Raw genomic sequence first — 25713 nt, 5'->3', positions numbered from 1 at the left:
TTCCAGGCATTGCATCATAATTCTTATTTGGTCTAATAAAGCTCCTGATATTACAGGCCCTTGGGCTATCAAAATTCATTTGCTGGCAATGGGCTTGGCAACCACAGGGTTCCTGAGCCAGGGACATGTGTGCCGCCAGTCCTCTGTCACCATAAGCTCTGGGCATGCTTCAGTCAGAAGTGTACGGTGTGGCATGGAACATTGGGTATCAGAGGGAATGGGGATCTTGGCTTGACTGCCTGATTCATGAGGATGGTGAAAACTTCTATAAAAAAAATAAAAATAAAATAAAAAATTCAGTCTCAAGATGTGCTGTGTGTTGATGAGATGCATGGATGTTGAAATGGAAAAGTTGTTAGCGGGCAACCTCTGGGGAAGCTGCTGCACCTCTGTTGTATAAGATTTACTCAGACATGTGGAGATCTGCTCTTGGGACTGAGATGGAACTCTCGAAATTTTCTCCTCTACCTTCCAGCCAAATGGGTACCTGCTGTACCATCAAATAATATAGCAAAAGGGCCTTGCATAGCCATTAGTCCCAACTCTGGAATTTTTTAGAATTCTTGTGTTTACAGTAACACAATATATGCTGCAGGTCATAATGTGTTTTTAGTAGTTAAAAAGACAGAGGGCAGCTTTGAGAAAGTTTTGCAGTTTTATATTCAAAAAAGTTAGAGACCATTACTGGCACTTCAAAATCTGTAGAGCAATTGTGCGGTGAGATACCGTTCATAGAAACCTCTTGTTCCCAACAAGCAAAGACCCTCCAGAAAGCTAAATTCCTTGGAGAATATGCACCTAAACTAGAGTTACACTATATGTTGAACTACAGCAAAGGTGTAATGTCATGTAGAGATCTTGTTGATATTCTGAAAGAAGAACTGAAAGATGAGTGGGCTTCACAAGGTATTGTGGACATGCAAAATATCATGAAAAAGGTGGATGGGATCTGATAAAATCAGACCCCTTTATCTTATGTTCAATAGCACAAAACTCCCAGAGCAAGTCAAGGCAGGTTTTCTTTGCCTGTGGTAAATGTGTGACCCTATGTCCTCCAACCCAGTGCACTGTTTCAAATGCCACAGTTTTGGGCATACGACTCTTGGATGTAAGTGAGAAGCCGTTTGTGGTAACTGTGGTAGGGTCCTTCACAAAGGAGTCACTTGTTCGTCTCCTTTGAAGTGTGTAAATTGCTCTGTCTGGAGTAGGAACTGCAATGTCTTCTTGGGGGGAAGGGAAACTGGAGTCACAGGCATTGCTCAACTACGACAAGATGGGTGACATTTATAATCTCCCATGAAAGTCTGAATATGGTACAGGGTATCATTTTTCACTGAGATTGCCTCTTACAGACAGGTCTCTTCTTAAAGTTGATTGCTAATTTGGAATGATGAGTTGTGCATTTTGTTCGTTGTGTCAAACAGGGATCAAAAGACAACAGAGTGGATACTGGAGCTTTGATCTTGGACTTTGAAGGTGACTCATTGTCAGAGAAGATTAAGGAGATGGTGTATCACTGTGATGTCAAACCATACATTCCTCCTCCACTGTGGTGCTACAAGTGCATGCATTTTAGACTTATGTCTTCGCATTGCAACACCAGTCCTGTCTGTAGGGATCATGGGTGTCAGTTGCACACCATTATTTATTGTGTCATGTCAACTGTGGGGAGCACCATTCCCTCCTTTCCACCAGACTGCAACATTTTCAAATGTTAAAAGAAAATTTGGTAATACAAGACCCTTGAGTGCCTCACATATCAAGGGCCCAAGAAGTAGTATGATTGCCTATATACTACATGTGTGACAATTATGGGTGCCATTGTTATCACTTTATTTTACAGGTCAGTTTTGATCCCATAAATTTTTACATTTCACTATGACTGGTTTTGGCTACTGCCATCTTCAGATCATAAAATATTCTGATGTAGTGTCAACGTCAAACTGAACATATAGGTACATAGTAAATTATCAAGCAATGTTGTCTTATGGATATTGACAACTGCATGATATGAACATCTGGATTCAACATTGGTTTCTACCATGGCTACTTCCCATAACCACCACTAATATGTTATCAAATTATAAATAGAACCGCCTGAATGCCAAGTCTGCAATGGGTGGATAGGTGGATGGTGGTGTTACATCCAAATTTTTCCAGTAGAGTACTGATGTGATGAGTGATATGTGTACAAGCATTGTTGTGGAAAAAGCTTAAATGCTTGCTCAATTCCCTTTTCTGCAGATCTGAATCGCTCGTCTGAGATGTTTGAGTGTCTTACAATACCTGTCAGCACTTGCTGTGGTCCCAGAGGCCACGAACTTGACCAAAAATATTATATTTTTATAACAAAGCATTGATACAATAACTTTATTTTCATACTACACTTATTTGAAATATTGTGACTTGGGTAAAGAGGAGTGTCACCATTCTGGTGATGAATTTTCTTTTTTGTCTCAGCTCTGAACTGAAACACCCAGATTTTATTTCCTATAATATTAATAGCTACAAAGTTATGCATTACATACATCTTATATGCTGAGGAAATTTACAGGATGACTCAGTGCATTGCCATTGGTGGTCTTCTGTGAGCATCTTGTGCATACCTTGTGGTATTACAAGGTTTCTGTCAGACTGAAGAATGTTGCTATGGGAAACCAAAGAGCGAAAAATGTGAAGATCACCGAGACTGATCATCTGATCTTGCTGCATGAGTTTTTAAATTTTTGCAACTGTCTCATTATAAATTTCAGTGCAACCAGCTGTAAACTTCCCTCACCATTTGTTGACAGTTTTGGAATCCAAGTACAAGTCTCCATATCCCACTGTCAAATGCTAGTGAATTTCAATAGTTTTAGCATCCTCTACATTCAGCACTGAATGACAGCATCAACTTCACATCTTACTTTGCATTAAGTTCCATTTCAAATGGTAGGTGATGGCTCTTTGAGAACAGGGAAAATGCTGATCACAGCAGTGTGACCAACAATAATGTGAACAGTTTAGTTTTGGTATTACCCTTGTATTAGTAATACTATTTTGAACAGCTTGTTGGGTTCTTCTTTTGATCTGTTTTAAACGTTTAGTATATTTTATGCTTGCTTTTAAAATAAAGATTATGTATTCAGTTTGTGAAGTAACACTATTTATGATAAAGAAAACAAATTTTGTGAGTTGTCATGATCTTTAATATGCATAGGTTGTCATCTTGGAATTTCCTCAGCTGTTCTCTTGAAAGGTAAACTATAATAATCTTTAGTGTTCTTGTTCACAATGATAAGTGAGAAAATGTTACTATGATTTATGTGGTTGGTAGCAGTATTTGCTACAGTGTAATTTATGAAAACAACTGTAGTGCTCTCTAACCAAAATGGATGAAATAATGTTATTATGTAATTGTGATTTTTAATAAATATTTAAAGATTTGTGTCATATATTTGTTCAGGTCACTGCCTTTTTTCAACCGCCAATAGAAGGCATTGTTTTGCAAACATATGGAGTAGGTAATGTTCCAAGCAACAGGAAAGACCTTCTGGAAGCTATAAAGGCTGCTGTTGACCGTGGGGTAATAGTAGTCACTTGTACACAGTGCCACAAGGGAGGAGTGAGTGCACTTTATGAAACTGGTAAGGTGTGTGTTGCTTACTGCATATGACATTAATATTTCTTATGTATGTATACAAAAAAAGTCATGATTTTAAGATTTCTGGTGCTTGTGATGATAAATAGTTACAAAGAAAATTTAATGATATAACTGAAAAAGAAATTCTAAAGAGAATGCCTCTTTTATTTGAATACTCATTACCTCAGCTCTCTCTCTCTCTCTCTCTCTCTCTCTCTCTCAACCATACAAGGAACATAAGATCAGTCCTATGAAAGGTATCAAGGCAATGATCTACTTGCAAATGTGCTTTGAAGTTGTGCAAAAAGAATCATTGTTAGGAAATGCCTCAGTTTCTGCCTTTAACAATAGCTGAATACTTTTGCAGACTACAAAAATAGAAGCGCTGTCATCATTTCTAATAGCCACATTGTTGTTGTCTTCCATCTAAAGACTTTATGATGCAGCTGTCTGTGTCAGTCTTTCCTGTGCAAGCATCTTCGTACCTGCATAATCGTTGAAACCTACATCCCCTTGAACCTGCGTAATGTAGTCCAGCCTTAAGCTCCCCATGTTCTGGTGTAACCACAAGCACCAGAATGAAGAAGAAGAAGAAGAAGAAGAATGCAAGACCAGAGAAGGCAGTGAGAAGACATCAGCCAATAGCATGCTGACCAGGACGTCACCACGATAGGAGCGGCATCTAGCTGAAGTGTATATAAGCGCCGCTCCTGCCAGCCTCGGCTGGACATAAGTAGACAGCATTAACATGGCCTAGCAGAGGGTGCTATGATATCAGTTATTAGTGATCCATATCCATTGCTTGTTTGGACTTTGTCTGTAGTGAAGAACATTACTGTTTGCATGTCACCCATTGCTTGCAACACTTGTTCTAAATGCAAAGTTAAGTACTGTCAATCTGCTTTATTGAAATAAAACTATTAATGTTATTTGCTTGAATTTTTGTATAGCATTCCAAGAATGCAGCATTCCTTAGGCACTCTATACAAGATGAGTGGACAAGACTCCACACCCTGTACAATATTTACTTCACACACTACCTCCATAACCATACTGACTATTCTTTGATGCTTTGGTATGTGTCCTATTAACTGTTCCCTTATTTTAATCAAGTTTTGCCAATGCCTCCTCCTCCCCACTGTAAAATATGTCCAGAAGCAAAATATGTGTAATAATCACCAAAACAGGTGCACTTCAAAGGTGTGCTGGACAATCTGGCAGAGTGGTACCTCCAATCAATGTTCAGCAATCCAAATTTAGATTCAAAGTAATTGAACAAAACTTTCCAAACCCCTAGCAGAAATCACAATGAACTATAGACTATTGCAGGACTGACAGTTGTGATGATTTAGTTAAGTCATCACTGGTACACAAATGAACGTGTTGCAGACAAATTCCACCATCTTTTGCCTTATCTTCATCAGAGAAGAGGAACATGATGGTAGGACAACAGTTGTTTTTTTTTTTTTTTTTTTTTTTTTTTTTTTTTTTTTTTGCATTGAGTGTTAGCAGTTATAATGTAAAAGATGTAAGTACTTTTAGTGTAGATGGTATTATAGCCTTGCTGCAAATCCTACATGTGGTAGAAATGGAGCTTAATCATTGTAAATGTATAGAAACCACCTTTTGGCAGCATAGAAATTTTCCTAATGGCATGTGTTCTACCCCAAGAGAACTGAAATTTTTTGCTTGAACAGTACACTTACATGGGAGACAAGGTACAGTGCAATTACTAATACACATGTGGCCAGCAGAGCCTTGACCTCTGGCCTATATATTCATTAGTTCCAATATGGAATGCAGCCAGCGGGCTGCGCATGGAACTGCTATTGTATTGGCAGAACAGATGGCCTCTAGTAGCTGAATCAAGCACAAACTTCATGCGAGAGCTGTGAAATGGTACTCTCACAAAATTGCAAAGAAGTGAACACTGTGCTCACATCCATTTCTTCTGTGGTTGATGTAAGTTGTTGAGTCATGCGATGCCCTGCCACTGGTACATTGGGTCAGAAGTGGTGTGAATGCGGGCAGGTGCGGTGCCTGCCCCCTGTGAGAGGTGATATGGTAGGACAACTGACACTGGCACAGTGTCCATTTCCATGTCTCAAGTCCAAACCCAGGGAAGGACGTTGTGACAAAGGTGGTGGACTAGGCAGAACATACAGAAGCAATGTGTCCATTCTTATGGCATCTATTACACATTGCCCAGCACTTGGGGCACACAGTCCTTTCATATTGAATGGAGCAGTATGGGCATGAAGGCAGTGGAGAATGAGGCTGTCACTTTTGTGACATGGACTATTGTTGCGGAGAACACTGATTACCTGTATGACACTGAGACATCTGCTGGACAGCTGCAATAGCATTTGCATTCCCTTGAAAACTGACTGAAGGCTGGGAGGGTTGAGAGGAACAAATTTCTGAAACTTCAGACCAGGCTTCTATATGCCTACCTGCAGCCCATGAAAATTCAAATGACTGAGCTATGTTCAATAATTCTATAAGCTTAGGATTTTCACACTGTAGAACTTGCTCTGAATCTTCCCTATCAGGAGAAAAATGTATAACTGCATCACAAACCATTTGATCAGCGTAGGATTCAGTATGAACATTTGTCACAAAATTACAATGACAATTCCTTGTAGTTCTGCTGACAATGCCGTTGTTTTGGCCACTTTTGGCAGTGGTAAAACTCCACACGAGCTGCAATAAAGTGAGTACATTTACAGTGATAGATAGAAAGTAATTTGCACTGATTGAAAGAAAGACCTGAGGATTCTTGTAAGAGGGTGAGGTAACACAAAAACTGATACCTGCAAGGTGAAGTCCATGACAAGAAAAAGAGCCTGGCACAGGTTTATGTCTGTTAACCCAAATGCCTGGAAATATTGCTGCAGGTATTTCTTGTAAGTGTTCCAATCTTTTGCTGCATAGTCGTATACAGAGAACAGCGGTGGATATGTTTTTGGTGGGGATGCAGTTTGTGCCAGTGTAGTTGTTAAACTGGCAATGGCAACTGTCAGTGCCTGCTGTTGCTAGAGAAAAGATTTAAGCTTGCTAGAGAAAAGATTTAAGCACTGCCTCTATGGAAATTAAACTCGAAGGACTAAAGAATTAAGGGTAACACGCAGAGTTGAATACCATACTCAACACGAAAACTGTTCTAACCCAAGAACACTGTAATGTATTACTCAAACAGTACATTCATATGAGAGACAAGGTGCAATACAATTAGTAATACACAAGTGGCTAGTGGAGCCATGCACTCTGATCGATATATTCACCAGTTCCATCAGGAGGCACAGCTGGCAGGCTGCATTCACAGCTGGTGTCTATTAGCAGGCTGGTGGCCTCTAGTGGCCAAATCAAGCACAAACTTCATGCAAAAACTATGAAGTGGTGCACACACAAAATTGGTAGTTGGAGCAACCTGTTTATAGTAAACTTTATAGTAAAAAGGCTGAGTTAACATCAGACTGACTGGAGATACAAACATTGACAAGTCATCTACTGACCTCATCTCAGAAAACTAATGCTAACACTAAATCAACCAAGTTCGATTCCACAAGAACAGTTGTGCACAGTGACTGTGGTGTATTTCAAAATGGGAAAAGGAAATCAGCAATCAGTCACAAATTGAATCTGTATTTTATTGCAGATTTACATTTTAGCTATTGCATTTATAGACATGTGAAGCTTGTGACAAAACATGTAACTGTACAATTTTAGCATGTCTGTAGCCATATTCTAATGTGGCAGTGTTTTTAATAAAATCATATAGTAACAAGTGTTATTACAAGCTTGTAAAGTTAATATGACTTGATTTAAATGTACTGAGGGCAGCTATTCTTTAGTGAAACCTAGATCTGCAACAAAATACCAACTGTATTTACAGCTGGTTGTTGAATTCCGTTCCCTTTTTTGGAATATTAGATCAGTTAATTTAACTCTCATGATAAATGAGCCCACTAGAAAGATTAATAGCATCAACTCATGTACATGTACTGCCAGTATAACTAACATGTCTCCCAGCACATTGTAATCCACCCCCTCCTTCCTACTTGCAGCTGTTGTCCACATTAGTCTCTTATGAAGATTTGAGAGGAGCGAAGATTACAATAAACCTTCTAGTTTACTTACCTTTTCACATAGAGTTGGTGTGAGTTGTTCTTGTCTAGGGGTCTGATTCTTGAAGCTGAAACTGAAGTTCTCACATTTTATGTTCTCATGGTTGAACTGATCTAAATAAATCTGAAGATTGTTGTTGCAGAATTTTCGTTGTTATGTTAATATATTTTATCACATTTTAGTATATCATACAGCCTTTTGATTTTTCACATTAACAAGGCCGAAATTACATTGTTCACACAAAATACAAAAATATGTCCACTCACATCAGAGGCATGATTACTACTGCCTCACTCTGCGGAAATAACAATATTCCAAAGGGCTTACAATTTTTCTTGACAAATGAATTTATATTAGTTTCAATTATTATTTCATAAATGAATCCAGAAATAAAAATAGTAAACAGTACTAGATTGCATAATTAATAATAAAAATTTTAAGAGTGCCAAATAATTCGTAATTTCAAATGTTTCTAGAAAAAGTAATTTTAATTCGGAACTAGTACTGATCGATTATAACACCCAAAATAACGTAATGCCTTTTCATAAATTTTATCTCGAAATATAACATACTGTGTATAAAATTGCATGAAAGTTTTCAGAAAAGCAGCTCAGATAATATTGACCTATACAAAATTCTAAAAATAATGCTGGTATCAACAACTACTGTAGAGGAAAAGCAATGCTTGAGGAGGATGTCCCATTACAGTATCCCCCTCACATAATATGGAAACAATGTGTGTACTATATTTTGTGACCTACAATAAACTTTGCCAAACGCTGTACAAAATGATGCCAATAGACAGAATACAGAAGTATCTGATACATAAAATATTACTTAAAACATAAGAAAAATATCTACTATACAAGTCATAATCTATACATATATGAGGACATGGCATTCAGATTTTCAGATCTGTGGGCCATTCTGTATCAAGACTAATGACAGAAAGTTAAAACTACAATATTACAACACTAAACTAGAGAGATAAGTGCAGAGGCAATGTAAATTACTAGAATTACAAATTCCAAGTTTACATCTATAAAGTTACACCTTCAAAACCATCAAAAGAGAAGGAAAAAAATCAGAGTCTAAGTGTGCGACGAGTGTGCTGACTCGAGAAACTCACATGACGGGTACTGACCAGAACAATGTACTCAATCAGCCACATAAATCAGAGTATGTAATGATATGTTGACTCATGAAAAGAGAAAATAATGGAAAAAATATTAGGGCCTATGTTTACAATGTGGGGATCAACCCACGAATCCAGACCACACTGCATACGCACCAGCAGAAATGTTTTGACTCAACAAAATGAATAAAGAATGAGATTTTCACTCTGCAGCGGAGTGTGCGCTGATATGAAACTTCCTGGCAGATTAAAACTGCGTGCCCAACCGAGACTCGAACTCGGGACCTTTGCCTTTCGCGGGCAAGTGCTCTACCATCTGAGCTACCGAAGCACGACTCACGCCCGGTACTCACAGCTTTACTTCTGCCAGTATCTCGTCTCCTACCTTCCAAACTTTACAGAAGCTCTCCTGCGAACCTTGCAGAACTAGCACTCCTGAAAGAAAGCATATAGCGGAGACATGGCTTAGCCACAGCCTGGGGGATGTTTCCAGAATGAGATTTTCACTCTGCAGCGGAGTGTGCGCTGATATGAAACTTCCTGGCAGATTAAAACTGCGTGCCCGACCGAGACTCGAACAGACAGGAGTGCTAGTTCTGCAAGGTTCGCAGGAGAGCTTCTGTAAAGTTTGGAAGGTAGGAGATGAGATACTGGCAGAAGTAAAGCTGTGAGTACCGGGCGTGAGTCGTGCTTCGGTAGCTCAGATGGTAGAGCACTTGCCCGCGAAAGGCAAAGGTCCCGAGTTCGAGTCTCAGTCGGGCACGCAGTTTTAATCTGCCAGGAAGTTTCATATCAGCGCACACTCTGCTGCAGAGTGAAAATCTCATTCTGGAAACATCCCCCAGGCTGTGGCTAAGCCATGTCTCCGCTATATCCTTTCTTTCAGGAGTGCTAGTTCTGCAAGGTTCGCAGGAGAGCTTCTGTAAAGTTTGGAAGGTAGGAGACGAGATACTGGCAGAAGTAAAGCTGTGAGTACCGGGCGTGAGTCGTGCTTCGGTAGCTCAGATGATAGAGCACTTGCCCGCAAAAGGCAAAGGTCCCGAGTTCGAGTCTCGGTCGGGCACGCAGTTTTAATCTGCCAGGAAGTTTCAAAATGAATAAAGTTCATAATCATATATCAATAAGTTCCATCATATGTAAAGAATAATTAGATGAAGCATCTAGCATCAATCAGTACTTGAGTGCACTGCGAGTCGAGGCGACGAGGGGTACCCAAATAGAGTTAAGCGTGAGTTTGCACACAACTCAAGTTCCAGTGAGATACAATGCAGTCCTAAGGATAAATACAGGCAATTGGTGTCATAAATAGCTTGGAATGATGACATCGAGTAGCATGAGGACCAAAGTCAATATGTGAAATCAGAAATGTATACATCTTGTTATACAGATTATACTCGATTTATGATCACAATCATAAATGTCTTCCACACTATTTATACTTGTTCAAACTAACTACCCTACATACATAGAAACCTAGAAGATTCATTTACAATTGATGAAAAAGACTTAATGAGTGTTTAGATAAGAAAATTCATTGAGATGTATGACTACTAACCTAACAGTGCCGAATTTTATCAGATTCTGATAATTATTTACAACATGGTTCATAGAATATACTCCTGAACTTTTTAAGTTTTCACATTTCTGTGTTGAACAATAGCAAATTATCAGCTGTAAAACATCAACTCAAGTCAAACAAGATTTTAAGTTACATAATGTATTGGTAAGTTAATCCCCCTATTTGAAAAAACATTAATTTATGTGGAATAACACTATCCATAGCAGTGACTACTTTTATAAACAAATAGTTCCTTTAAAATTATATAAATACAAAAATTTTCATATAGGTTAATTTCTTGGATAACAATTTACAAGTTTAAGTCTCAAGACTGATTTAGTTGACAGATGCTCGAGTACATTACCCAACACCTATAATCTCTTGAAAGTCGAGTGGACCAACAAGGCTGTAGCCATACAGGAGTGTGGGAATGGATCCACCCACATCTTCCAGTTTCCTCCCTAGATTTCTCATCACACACTCAAATGGATAGGTAACTTCCTGTTTAGCTTTCACATCGAATACTGAAACATTGCTTTATGTACTAGGCATGCTGTTCAGTATCTCCGTCACGTAACAAGGCGTATGTTTTGCCTACCTATATTGAAAAAAATTAGTACTCACAGTTCACGTCAGGATGGATCAAAAAGTGTTCACACATATGGTACATTAATAAGCAGAGCTAAATGCAATGAAAAAATGAACTAGTAAGGTAATATATACATGTATACTAAAGATATCAAAAGTAACCTTCACTTAGCCTTTAGAAGATTAAAAGAAATTATGTACACAAGCAGGTCAAGTTGGACTGCACTGACACAGTATCCGACAAATGCCAGCAAACTGAGGTATACGTCATAGTCGACGATGTACTGACATAAGAATTCTGTGTTTAAGATACACATGTGTTTGGTTTGCACAAATGAAACTCTTAAGATACACATGAATAAAATGATTCTTCACTCACTTTACCACAACACCCATGACTTTACCCAAAAGAGTTCATGACAATTAAATTTAATCATTTTCTGTAGAGTACACAAGAAAAATAACAATAATAATAATAATATTTACCACTAATAGTATTCTAAAATAAGAATTTATCACTAGATATTTAATGGCTTTGTCACATTTCAAAATTGTAAAAGTATCTACCCATTTAGTCACATGGCATATTTGTATGAAATTCTAAAGCACAAATGTATTACAAAACAGAATTATATAGTTGATGAACCTGCAAATACAGCATGGCATTGACTTAAACTCAGTCAATAGATAAGACAGAACTTTAGAAATAACATCATCATGCATACTATGTTCTTGACAAAGGAGAAAGAAAAAAAACAATTAGATACTTAATGGATCATGTCTATAAGCTTTCAGGTCAGTGATACTGCATAATCCAAACAACTTCTTAGATTTAGGATACAAAAGTCTGTATGCATTAGAATTGGATTTTAAAGAATTTCGAATGATCCTATATGTCACCACTTTAGTTTCTCTTTGGCTTTCACCAACACAAGATCTCCTACCTCAAACTTAGAAAATCTGCCTTTACCATCATGTCTCTGCTTTCTCCTATCTCCCTGCTTTTTCATCATGTCCCTGACACATTCTTATCTCTCTTGCGGTGACAGAATTTTATATGGTGGAAACTCAACATTCTCAGAAATAAAGTTAGCTAGTCTGCAATTAAACATGATTTCAAATGGTGAAAACCCTGTTGAAGAGTGTTGCAAACTGTTCATAATATCCTCAAAATCACTGACATAATGTCTGCCCCCGGTAGCTGAGTGGTCAGCGTGACGGAATGTCAATCCTAAGGGCCCGGGTTCGATTCCCGGCTGGGTCGGAGGTTTTCTCCACCCAGGGACTGGGTGTTGTGTTGCCCTAATCATCATCATTTCATCCCCATCGACACACAAGTCGAAAGACTTGCACCCAGCGAACGGTCTACCCGACAGAAGGCCCTAGTCACACGACGTTTTTATTTACTGACATAATCCATCCAACTGGTATGATTCTTACTACAATATGTTCTAAATAGTCTTCAGATTTCTCTCTTGTATCTTTCTGCAGGATTACTCGACGTATGGTGCACAGAGGTTAGAATATGCCCTATTTTTGCATGATCAACAAAATCTTTCCAAGCTTGTGATGTAAACTGAGAACCATTGTCAGATAAAATTGTTTTACAAATACCCACCTGATGAAAATATGTGTTTTCAAACTTAGAAATGATTTGCTTACTGGTAGCTTTCATAAGAGGAAACTACCTTATGAACTTTGAAAATACATCAACCACCACATAAATATAACAAAGCCCATCCTTAGACTTAGGCACAGGTCCGTAGACGTGTGCAGACATGAGGTCTAGGTTACTGTTAGGCGGTATGTTTTGCATTTGACCTCTACTTGTTTGGTTACTTACCTTCACTCCTTGACATGAGTCACAGCTTCTCAACGTGAGTCACAGCTTCTTGACTCTCCTTCCTATGTTATGAAAATAGATGCTTTCCTGAATCTTTTGTGTACATTTGGTTGATCCACAGTGACCAAAACTCTCATATGTATAAGTATCAATACATTGTTCCACCCAACATAGTTTCCAATCATCTGAGTCAGTCTCGTGTCTCCTGAATAAAATACCCTTGTGTACATCATAATATTGTCTAGCCTTTGCTCCTCCTTTCTTACCCAACATGCCCTTAACTAATTTCCATTTTTGATCACGATTTTGATACCTATGGATGGCTTTGCAAATTTTCAAGATCTTTTTTTCCCCCTTTCACACCTCTCAAGTACACAATTTTAAACCGTTTCTCTCCAGTTCCAAAGTTGTTAGATCCTTCACTCCCTAAAGGTAGCCTAGACAAAGCATTAGCAACTACATATAACAATACTCCAAAGGGTTTACAATTTTTATTGACAAATGAATGTATATTAGTTTCAATTATTATTTCATAAATGAATCCAGAAATAAACAAAGTAAACAGTACTAGATTGTGTAATTAATAATAAAAATTTTAAGTGTGCCAAATAATTCGTAAATTTCAAATCTTTCTAAAAAAATTGTAACTGTACATTCAGAGCTATTACTTATTGATTATAACATCCAAAAAAAAGTCATTCGTTTTCATAAATTTTGGCTTAAAATATAACACACTTTGTATAAAATTTTATGAAAGTTTTCAGAAAAGCTGCTGAGATAATATTGACCTGTCCAATATTCTATAAATAATACTGGTATCAACAACTACTGTTGATGAAAAGTAATGCTAGAGGAGGATGTTCTATTACAACATGTTACGCATCAGTTCTTAAGCTTGCCATTTCTGACCATCAGGCTAGGTGACAGGAAGAACCATCCACAATGACAGTGTTGAAAATCTCAACAATAAACTTTCAGTGAATTTAAATCTGACTTCTATTACTGCTTCAATGTCTCACGCCGAGAAGTATCTTTGCCATTTAATGACCCCCCCCCCCCCCCCCAAAAAAAAAAAAAAAATAAATAAATAAATAAATAAATGAAAAGTGACTGCATAAATCATGAAATGACAACAGCAAGAGGAAAACTTCTACCTCCCCAATGTGCTTTGCTAAAGGATTGCAGTCATTGCCACCTAAAAGGAGGATTTAACAACTGTCATAATTGTTACAAAGAACTATTAGGAGCTGGAAACAATTATGTAGGTACAATGTTAACGAAATCAAGTAACACTGGCACAGCTGTTTGAAAAATTATAAATAGCTTTAAGACTGTAAAGACAAATCATCTAGCGACCTTACTATCAATCAGGGATGGAGTATCATCAAATGGCAATAGCAAATTGCAACTATTTTAATGGGCACCTTTCTTCTGTTACAAAATCAATAAATGACCACCTCAGCAATGTACAGTTTGAATATAAGGGCTTTTGTACATTAAGACTTTGACAAAAAATTCTGAATCAGTATTCTAGGATGGGTTGTCTAAATTAACAAGGTGCATACAGAATATGTTTGGTGCCATGGACACAGCAGCAGCATCAGCAGCAGCAGCAGCAGATGATGATGATGATGATGATGATGATGATGATGATGTAATTCCATCAGGTACCCTTCTATACAATCTAAAAATAACCCTGATTTACAGGAAATGTGATAAATCTAAAATTGAAAACTACTGATCCATATCAAGGTTATCTGCATTTTCTAAGGCAACTATGGATGTTACTTACATGAGACTAATGATATTCCTGATGCAACAGAATGTAATGTTTGAGACTCATAATAACTTTATGAAAAATAAGTTCATTTCAGCACCCACAACATAGTTAATATATGAAATAAAAACTGCTATAGAGAACAAGAAGTATGGTCCTGAAGGGTGACTTGAGCTTGAAAACATGTTTGATTGTGTACACATTGACACAATACTTGACAAACTATCGAATTACTTATCAGAGGAACTGTCTATGAATTGATAAACTAGTATATGAGCAACAGGAAACCTCGTGATCCTCTCATCACAGTAGTAGCAAAATGTTGTTCATGTATTCTGTTGTACTGCACAAATTAATTAATAAAATTTACTTTCTAATTTCACAGGTACTAGCTGACATGGGAGTAATTGCTGGTTATGATATGACTCCAGAAGCTGCTCTTACTAAGCTGTCCTATGTACTCTCAAAAAAGGATTGGAGTGACAGTATGAAACGAAAGGTAATTAATGTACATTAATTATGTAGCAGCCCCTTTTTACTTATGCAGCTGGCGTGAGAAAAACTATCTACATGTAAGACATATGTGAAACAGATTTTCTACATATTTCACAGGTAATGCAAGACAATCTCAGGGGAGAGTTAAGCATAATTGGAAAGTGGAAAGCTCTACAGGAATGGGATCTTGTCGATGCAGTTGCACGCTCACTTAATGTCTACAGTCCTAAGGAACAACAGAAAATTGGTTCAGTTTTGTATCCAGCCATGACAATAGCTGCTGTATCGGAAGGAAATATTGAAAAATTGAAGCAGCTGAAAGAATTTGTGAGTGCATTTTATGTGTTTTACTAATGTGGGTTTAGTATATTGGATGACACTATAGAGGTAGTGAACTTATTGTCGCACCTTCTTGATGAAATTATTAATGAACAGTTGCTTGTACTCTGTGATTGTTTAAAAGAGTAGTATAAGTTACTCCCAAAGGCACCACTATAGCATCTTCCACCATCTGCCCTCCCCCTCCCCCCCTCCCCCCCCCTCCCCCCCTCCCCCCCTCCCAACCTGACCCACCTCTCTCCACCTCATGCTTCCTCTGTACCCAAGTTGAGTTGCTGCTTACTGCATTGGGACCTCAACACCCAGAGAGGATAGTATGCACTTCCATGTGTGTGTATGCTCACATGGGCACATATTTACTACTACTGAGGAAGGACTTTGTCCAATAGCTTATCTAGTTTTAAATGTACTTTAAATATGTCCCTCTTTGGCTCAGTGCCTTCTCTGTGTTGTAGTAGCAAACTATCCTATTTCATTTCCATTAAAATTTTCGTATTATTTAATGGAGTATAGTCAAATGAAACTTCATGGTATATGGTTCCAGAGACCTTTCCAAGTTCAAAACATCAATGACATATATAAGCAGACAGAAGTGATGACTGGGTTTCAGTCAGGATTCCCCATTTTGTATGATGCCGAGGTGCTATTCCAATACAGTTGGAGAGCCTCTGCAATGTTGTTAAAGTTTAGGGGGGTATACCGAGTGAACTGAAGTGTAAATAGAAATTTGGACTGAGGAGGAATATGTGCTAGGATAGTGTGCAATTGTGCAAAGCCACTGTAGCAGGATAGTGTAGTGGTTGGTGCATCTGCCTTGTGATCAGGAGACCTGGGTTTGAATTCCAGTATAAATATAAATTTTCATTCATTGCATCAGTCTATACATACACATCAAAGTATAGTCAGTTTCATTTTTAGTTACATCTGGTGCTCACTAGGTCATTGTATTCTGGGACAGATGAAATAGCTCTAAAAGTTGAAATGCCACAGTTTCTTTTGAACTTCAAATGAGAATGAGTAATAGAAAGTAGTAAAAATGAAATATTGAGCACTTAGGAGCTTAATTTTGAAATTGTAGGATAGAATTAGGCTGGTGTGATCCAGCAGAATGACAACAAATGAACTGAATGCTTTACATTTTCTGTGATTTGTTGCCTCTTTCACTGGTAAACAAGCAGAAATATTTGAAGTTCAGACAGTTATTTTTCCCTTTATTTCCCTGTAGAATAAAATTAATTAATTAAAATAATGTTAGAGAGAGGAAAGGAGTACACAATACCCAAAGAAATATTTTACAGTATCAGTTTTTTTATATAAAAGATGGACCTACCTGGTGCATTAAAGCCTTAGGTTTTAGAAGATCTCAAACCTAGAAGTTATCCTTCTGCAGATAGAGTTCCATCAAAAAATGTTCTCATGCTTCAACTCAAAACATACGGTTGCACAATACTTTCCGCAAATAATGTGGCTCAGTTTCCGGTCTGCTACACATTTTATTTTATCAAGAAGGTTCATTTTAGTGCACAATCTGCTGCAATGTCAAAGCTTGATTTTGTGTCAGACTTTGTATTGAAATGATTAAATTATTTAGAAAAAAGAAATAATGCAGCATAGTTATTACTTCATATAACTATTTTTATTAAAGTAGGCATTTTTTGTTATTCTTAACAGGGAGCAGATTTTTCTTGTAGCAACAAAGACCATCGGACAGCTCTCCATATAGCATGTTGTGAAGGAAATGCAGAAGTTGTGCAGTATCTACTTATGAATGGTGCCAGTGTACATATGAAAGATAGGTAATACCACAAAAGTGGTAAGATGATATGAAACATTTATTTAGAGCTTTATCAGGTTTCTTAATATCTGCTGTGTTTCAGCTCCTATTGACACTTTGAAAGAAGATGTATAAACATATCATTCTTTTTGTTCTTTGCATGACTATGTTATGGAAGCAGGGAGTTGGAGTGCAAAACTATTACTCCTGGAGTTGACTGACTGAGTATACAATACCAGGTCAAATCTATTTATCAAACTGGACAATTGAGACCTCAAGTATAAACAGCACACTTAATGCAACATAATGACTTTAAGTTAATATAAGAATGACTAGCAGGATAAGGCTACTAAAAGTTGAATTGCTGCAGCAAAATTTTATTGAAAAAACAGGTTCCAACTTTTAACTTCCTTAATATAGTTTCTGACAACAGGATGTTAAGACAAGTATCTTTCAAAACAAAGAAATCCAAAATTATTGCTTTTGTAAAACCATAAGACAATCATTTTGATTCATCTCGTTTATCGAACAAACCATAATCATGGAACCCTCTGGTCTTTTGATGTGGATTTGAACCCCAGAAATACAGAAATCTATAATACATATACAAAATGATGCTTCCTTTGAGTTGCAGCATGCCAAAACCACCACCATTATCCCGTCCCATAATTCAGCAGCACACAACGTGTATAGAGCGTGTTTTGCTTTTACAGAAGCGACATTACATGGAGTTCACCAGCACAGACTGTGCCCTCATATACATAGGCCTTACACACTGGTTTCATTCACTTTAACTAATGTTGGCTTCATACATGCTTACATCACCACAAAAAGCAACTATTACATTATCTGATCAAGCATTCACACTTCTGCAGTAACATTGTTCGAGCAGGGCTCCAAGCACATTACTTGTTCATGGTCAACTCCCCTGGCCCACCAGCCATGTCATACCAGCCACACTTCTGTCTTGCTCCACTCCATTCAACAACCAGCTTCTCACTGCTCACCAGAGAACCTGTGGAACTTTCCAGCCAAAAGATGGGTCATTACCCCTTCATGTGACTATTGATAAGTGCTGACATCACACAACTGTTGAAAAAATAATGAGATTGGCAAACAGGTACACCATTGCAATCAGAAGTAGCATCTGGCATTCTCCAGTGCCGTCTGTTGTTCCTGATCTACCTAAACAATGTAGGGGACAATCTGAGCAGTCCACTTACATTTGCAGGTGATGCTGTCATTTACCAGTATACGATGTCATCTGATGAACAAAACAAATTGCAAATAAATTTAGACAAGATACTGTGTGATGCAAAAAGTGGCAATTCACTCTGTCATGAAAAGTGTGAAGTCATTCACATGAGCACTAAAAAGATTTCACTAAATTTAAGTTACACAATAAAACGCACAAATCTCAAGGCCAACTGAATACTTAGAGGTTGTAATTATGAATAACTCAAAATGGAATGATCACATAGAAAATGTTATGGGTAAAGAAAAGCAAAAACTGTGATTTATTGATATAACACTTACAATATATAACAGGTTTACTAAAGAGACTGCTTACACTATCCTTGTCTGCCCTCTTCTGGTATTTTGCTGTGCAATGTGGGATCCACATTAGATAGGATTTATGGAGGATATTGAAAAAGATCAAAGAAGGGCATCTTGTTTTGTATTATCATGAAATAGGGGAGAGACTGCCCCGGGCATAACACACAAATTGGAGGGGCAGTCATTAAAACAAAGGTGTTTTCACTGTGGCAGTTTTCTCGTCAGAGTGTGAAAATATTTTCTCACTGCCCACCTACATGGGGAGAATTGATCATTATAATAAAATAAGGGATATTAGAGCTCACACAGAAAGATTTAAGTGTTTGTTTTTCCCGCACGTTGTTCGAGAGAGGAACAGTAGAGTAGTAGTTTCAGGGTGGTTCAATGAACCCTCTACCAGGCACTTAATTGTGAATTGCAGAGTAATCATGTAGATTTAGATTGCACAATATGAGCTCTGCAGTAGTGACATTCCAAAATTCCTATCTCATGAAGTATAAGATTAAAATGGAGCATTGATTGACCGTTATGTGGCTGTAGTTCCACAAAGGTGCATTTGCAACACATGGTTATCCGGAAAATTTTATTTATTTTAATGTCAGCTACCTTGGCCTGACCTTATTATTGGGTTGTTTTAATCCACCTGGGTAATAAAGCTGTTCTGTAATTAGATATCATGTCCAAAAATCCATGATCTCCCAGGAGGTGAAGGCCCAAGTTGCGTGATTGGGATATTGTTATTTTTTACGACTGAGTGGAAACATAACTTTGCCAGTTGAAAAGTGCAGAAGGAACAGGTTCATGAAACAGCTGAATATGGCGTGTTTGACTGCTGCATATGGAGCTGGAGCGGACACATTGTTAAGTGACAATCATAACACGTTGAAAATACAAGTCGAAGCACTACAATAATGGGGATCTGTGCCAGGGGATATACTGCAATCTGCAGTTGCCAGGAGATATACTGCAATCTGCAGTGTCTAGTGAAGATGACACCCTTGCTGTTGCAGGAGCTGCACACAAAGTGTGCTTACCGGTGGTCAGCAAAGTGAGACATTTTATCTATTGAACCAGCTGAGCTGAGACAAGTCAAGACATACAGCACTTCATATCAGGCATGGATTAAGCTAGAATCTATTTATGCATCCATGGGACCTGCTCACAAAGGCATGTTGCTTAAGCATCTCATGCTTCAAAAAGGCAAGCTGAAGATGAAATGTGCATTTTAAAATTTTCTGGCAAACTGAATGTTCATGTTGCAGTATCTTGCTGAATATATTGATCCTGTGGACAAGTAACATGCTATGAGATGGACATTAATGTTGATCTATTGTCAATAATGTTGCATTGCATCTTCCTTATATTTGATAAAGGACATACACCTAAAAGTATTTATTTGCCAGACTGGTATTGCACCCTTGTATACTTTCACGTATACCGGTGTTCTTGTTTTATCAACATAGTGGTGCATACATTTGTTGTTTATCATCTGTAACAGATGCCACACATGGTGGGTTTATGTCCAAATACTATTCTGGGAAACTGATATTTTTAAAATGCATGTCATGATGTACAATGAGATGTTCTTTACCAAATATATGCAAGATTGGGAGCACCCAACACATAAGATTTTCACAAATCTTGCATATAGATATGATAAGGTTAGGTATATCACCTCATCACAGTTTACACCTACATTTATACTCTGCAAACTACTGTGAAGTGTAAGGTAAAGGGTACTTCCTATTGTATCACGTATTATGATTTCTTTGCATTGCATTTATGTATGGAAGAATGATTTTAAATGCCTTTATTAGATGTCAAGACACTCAAAAATAAAAATTTTTGAAGAAAACAATGGAAGGATTCAGAAAGATAATGAAAATGCAAGTGCCATGATATTTGTTAAATCAAAACAAATGGTTCACAAAAATGTCAAAAGGTGCTCTGAGTGACAGTGAAAAATTGGAGCAAAAATCAAATCAAAATCAGCAATAGCAGAAACCATTGTACAGTGTAACTTATGCAATAAAATGGAATCAGAATCAGAATTTTTATAATCCCATAACATAGAAAGTCAAATCACAGATCTGATGTACTGGGGACTCATCAACATTACATTTACATCACGATTATAATTTGTATATACAGTATTACAAAAACAATATATCAACACTCCAGTTTACATGTATTACAAAGTAATATATAACAACAGTGTTTACATTGTGAACATATTTTTACAATCATTTATTTGACACAAAACTGCTAAGCTTAATTTACAAGAGATGTTTCCTTGCTCAGACTTCCACATCATCATTCATAAATTCTTCTATGGAGTAATAACATTTCTCCACTAATAACTTGTGCAGCTTTGGTTTCAGTTGCCCTAGCTCCATGCTGTTTATTTGTTTCTTTTTTAGCATGATGTAGATTTTCATACCCATATATTCTGGGGTTTGTGCATATAACTTTAACCTGCGAGTAGGAAGCATGAAGTTTGTCTTATTCCTAGTGCTGTATCGATGCTTAAAATTGTTGTCTGTGAATAACGTAGGGTTACTATATACAAAAATAATCAATTCATGGATGTACAAACAGGGGACACTCAATATTTTTAGATTTCTTAACAGTGGGTGACAAGATTCTTTTGGTCCTGTGTTACACATATTTCTAACAATTGATTTTTGTAATTTCAATATTCTAATGATTTTGCTTGTATTACCCCAAAAGATAATGCCACACCTTATATCAGCTTCAAAATAGCTGTGATAAACTACATAAAGAGAATGAGTTCATTTTCAAGAAGAAACTGAGTGCATTAGCTGTGCATGGACATGATATCTAATGAAGTTCATTGTTGTCTTTCAGTGATAATTTAGATTAGATTAATACTAGTTCCATGGATCATGAATACGATATTTTGTAATGATGTGGAATGAGTCAAATTTTCCAATACATGACATAATTAAGTTAATTTAACAACATACTTAAGTTAATTAAACAACTTTTTTATTTTTTTTTATTTTTTACTTTTTTAATATTTTTTGTTTTTTTTTTCCTTTTTTTTCTTAATTTATATCTAAAAATTCCTCTATGGAGTAGAAGGAGTTGTCGTTCAGAAATTCTTTTAATTTCTTCTTAAACACTTGTTGGTTATCTGTCAGACTTTTGATACTATTTGGTAAGTGACCAAAGACTTTAGTGCCAGTATAATTCACCCCTTTCTGTGCCAAAGTTAGATTTAATCTTGAATAGTGAAGATCATCCCTTCTCCTAGTATTGTAGTTATGCACACTGCTATTACTTTTGAATTGGGTTTGGTTGTTAATAACAAATTTCGTAAGAGAGTATATATACTGAGAAGCTACTGTGAATATCCCTAGATCCTTAAATAAATGTCTGCAGGATGATCTTGGGTGGACTCCAGCTATTATTCTGATTACACGCTTCTGTGCAATAAATACTATATTCCTCAGTGATGAATTACCCCAAAATATGATGCCATATGAAAGCAATGAATGAAAATAGGCTTAGTAAGCTAATTTACTAAGATGTTTATCACTAAAATTTGCAATGACCCTTATTGCATAAGTAGCTGAACTCAAACGTTTCAGCAGATCATCAATGTGTTTCTTCCAATTTAATCTCTCATCAATGGACACACCTAAAAATTTGGAATATTCTACCTTAGCTATATGCTTCTGATTAAGGTCTATGTTTATTAATGGCGTCATACCATTCACTGTACGGAACTGTATGTACTGTGCCTTATCAAAATTTAGTGAGAGTCTGTTTACAAGGAACCACTTAGTAATTTTCTGAAAGACATTATTGACAATTTCATCAGTTAATTCTTGTTTCTCAGGTGTGATTACTATACTTGTATCATCAGCAAAGAGAACTAACTTTGCCTCTTCATGAATATAGAATGGCAAGTCATTAATATATATTAAGAACAACAAAGGATCCAAGACTGACGCTTGTGGAACCCCATTCTTGATAGTTCCCCAGTTTGAGGAATGTGCTGATCTTTGCATATTATGAGAACTACTTATTTCAACTTTCTGCACCCTTCCAGTTAGGTACGAATTAAACCATTTGTGCACTGTCCCACTCATGCCACAATACTTGAGCTTGTCTAGCAGAATTTCATGATTTACACAATCAAAAGCCTTTGAGAGATCACAAAAAATCCCAATGGGTGGTGTTCGGTTATTCAGATCATTCAAAATTTGATTGGTGAAAGCATATATGGCATTTTCTGTTGAAAAACCTTTCTGGAAACCAAACTGACATTTTATCAGTACTTCATTTTTACAGATATGTGAAGCTACTCTTGAATACATTACTTTCTCAAAAATTTTGGATAAAGCTGTTAGAAGGGAGATTGGACGGTAATTGTTGACATCAGATCTATCCCCCTTTTTATGCAAAGGTATAACAATAGCATATTTCAGTCTATCAGGGAAAATGCCCTGTTCCAGAGAGCTATTACACAGGTGGCTGAGAATCTTACTTATCTGTTGAGAACAAGCTTTTAGTATTTTGCTAGAAATGCCATCAATTCCATGTGAGTTTTTGCTTTTTAGCAAGTTTATTATTTTCCTAATTTCAGAGGGAGAAGTGGGTGAGATTTCAATTGTGTCAAATTGCATAGGTATGGCCTCTTCCATTAACAGCCTAGCATCTTCTAATGAACACCTGGATCCTACTATATCCACAACATTTAGAAAATGATTATTAAAAATATTTTCAACTTCTGAATTTTTGTTCGTGAAGTTTTCATTCAATTTGATGGTAATACTGTCTTCCTGTGCTCTTGGTTGACCTGTTTCTCTTTTAATAATATTCCAAATAGTTTTAATTTTATTATCAGAGTTGCTGATTTCAGACATGATACACATACTTCTGGATTTTTTAATAACTTTTCTTAATATAACACAGTAGTTTTTATAATGTTTGATAGTTTCTGGGTCACTACTCTTTCTTGCTGTCAGGTACATTTCCCTTTTCCGGTTACAAGATATTTTTATATCCTTAGTAAGCCATGGTTTGTTACAAGGTTTCTTACGAGTATATTTAACTATTTTCTTGGGGAAGCAGTTTTCAAATGCATTTACAAAAATGTCATTAAATAAATTATATTTTAAATTGGCATCAGGTTCACGGTACACTTCATCCCAGTCTAACTGCTGTAGGCTTTCCCTGAAATTTGCAATTGTTAAATCGTTGACTGAACATACTACTTTGGAGGACTGTTTAGTATTGCTGAATGGAGCTATGTCATATATTGTAACTAGCTGTGCACCATGATCAGAAAGACCATTCTCAACAGGCTGAGCATTTATCTGGTTAAACTTATCTTGGTCTATAAGGAAGTTGTCTATAAGTGAGCTGCTATCCTTTACCACCCGAGTAGGAAAATCAATAACGGGTGTCAAATTGAAAGAACCGTGTAATACTTCAAGGTCATTTTTCCTATTACCCTCTTTCAGAGAATCTACATTGAAGTCCCCACAAATAATAATTTGCTTTCCCCTGTCTGACAGATAGCACAACAAGGAGTCCAAATTTTTCAGAAATAGATGAAAATTTCCTGATGGGGACCTATATACAGTTACAATTATAAATGTGCCTTTATTTAATTAAAGCTCACAGGCACATGCTTCTATATGTTTCTCTACACAAAACTTTTTTGTTTCTATACTTTTTGCACAATGATGACTTTTGACATATATGGCAGCTCCTCCTTTCTCCATATTTTCTCTCATTACGTGTGCAGAGAGCTTATATCCACTTACATTTACCTTATCCATATCAGTAACAATGTGATGCTCAGACAGGCATAGTATATCTATTTCATCCTCAGCTTCTAAATCTTCTAAACAAAGCAGAAGCTCATCTATTTTATTCTTTAAACTCCCAATATTTTGATGAAATATACTTACATTATTTTTAATTATACTTTTATGAGAACCTTTCCTTATTCTAACATTTGCAGTACTCTCCTGTCTGAGTTTCTCATTGTGCTTAGGCCTAGTTCCTATACCAGTGGTCACATGGTGTTCAGAGAGGCAGATTATGTCAACTGGGTTGGGTGACTTTAATTCATCAATGCAATTACCTAGGACTGAGATAAAACTTGGTGGAGATAAAATTTCTGGTGATTGGTGAAAATTTATAATTGACAGCTGTGATTGGTGATCCAATGTGCTAGAATTGTGCTGTTTAATTTCTTTCCTAAACTGCAGATTTGTTTCAATCCTGACCTCTCGTAGAACTTGACATCTTTCTGTCTTATCTATCCTAAAAAAGATGCTGCTCCAACACCTGTAACCACTGGTATTTTACCATTCATGGCAGTGCCTCCCCCCCTTAAATTTCCTGCTATTACCCCAGCCAGTTTCCCCTTCCCTTTCTTGTTGAGATGTAGGCCGTGCCTGGTATAGTCCCACCTACTGAGAGAATCAACAGCAACCACACCAATATGAGCCCCCGCACCCGACCCAAGCAATGAATGAACTAATTCCTAACAACCTGTGATGCAGAGGCAGTGGTTGCACATCACACGTGTTTAATGACCCGAAAGCATTCTCATATGTGACAGAAATGCAGGAACATTTAATCCTTGCAGACAACAGTGTTACTCAAGTAGAGGCTAAAAGTAATGTCTAAACTGCTACACCAAACAGTACCAACAACTCAATAACATTTTAAAAATTTGCTTCCCAGATATCAGAATCCACCCTATTTCAGTGGCAAAAATTGTAGATAAAAGCTGTGCAGTGACATTCAAGAAAACTTGTGCAGTTATGCCATTTTGAAGCCATTGTGAAAAAGATTTGGTATCTTGTTTGATTTGTTTGATTTACAAGGGAATCACTCAAAGATATATGC

General features: G+C 36.9%; 1 protein-coding gene across 1 annotated transcript in view; it reads left to right on the top strand.

Annotated features, from left to right (window-relative positions):
• The window catches only part of LOC124794937 (L-asparaginase-like), a 328563-nt gene that overhangs the window by 258801 nt on the left and 44049 nt on the right, over positions 1-25713 (top strand). Inside the window, exons 7-10 of the mRNA XM_047258651.1 lie at positions 3446-3631; positions 15037-15150; positions 15264-15473; positions 17157-17281. Coding sequence (XP_047114607.1) covers positions 3446-3631; positions 15037-15150; positions 15264-15473; positions 17157-17281 — 635 coding nt within the window. The remainder of the gene's footprint in view (positions 1-3445; positions 3632-15036; positions 15151-15263; positions 15474-17156; positions 17282-25713) is intronic.

The sequence above is a fragment of the Schistocerca piceifrons genome, chromosome 4 (genome assembly GCF_021461385.2).
Source record: "Schistocerca piceifrons isolate TAMUIC-IGC-003096 chromosome 4, iqSchPice1.1, whole genome shotgun sequence".
NCBI lineage: Eukaryota > Metazoa > Arthropoda > Insecta > Orthoptera > Acrididae > Schistocerca > Schistocerca piceifrons.
The sequence above is the reverse complement of the archived record's forward strand: the minus strand, read 5'-3'. Positions and strand labels throughout refer to the sequence as shown.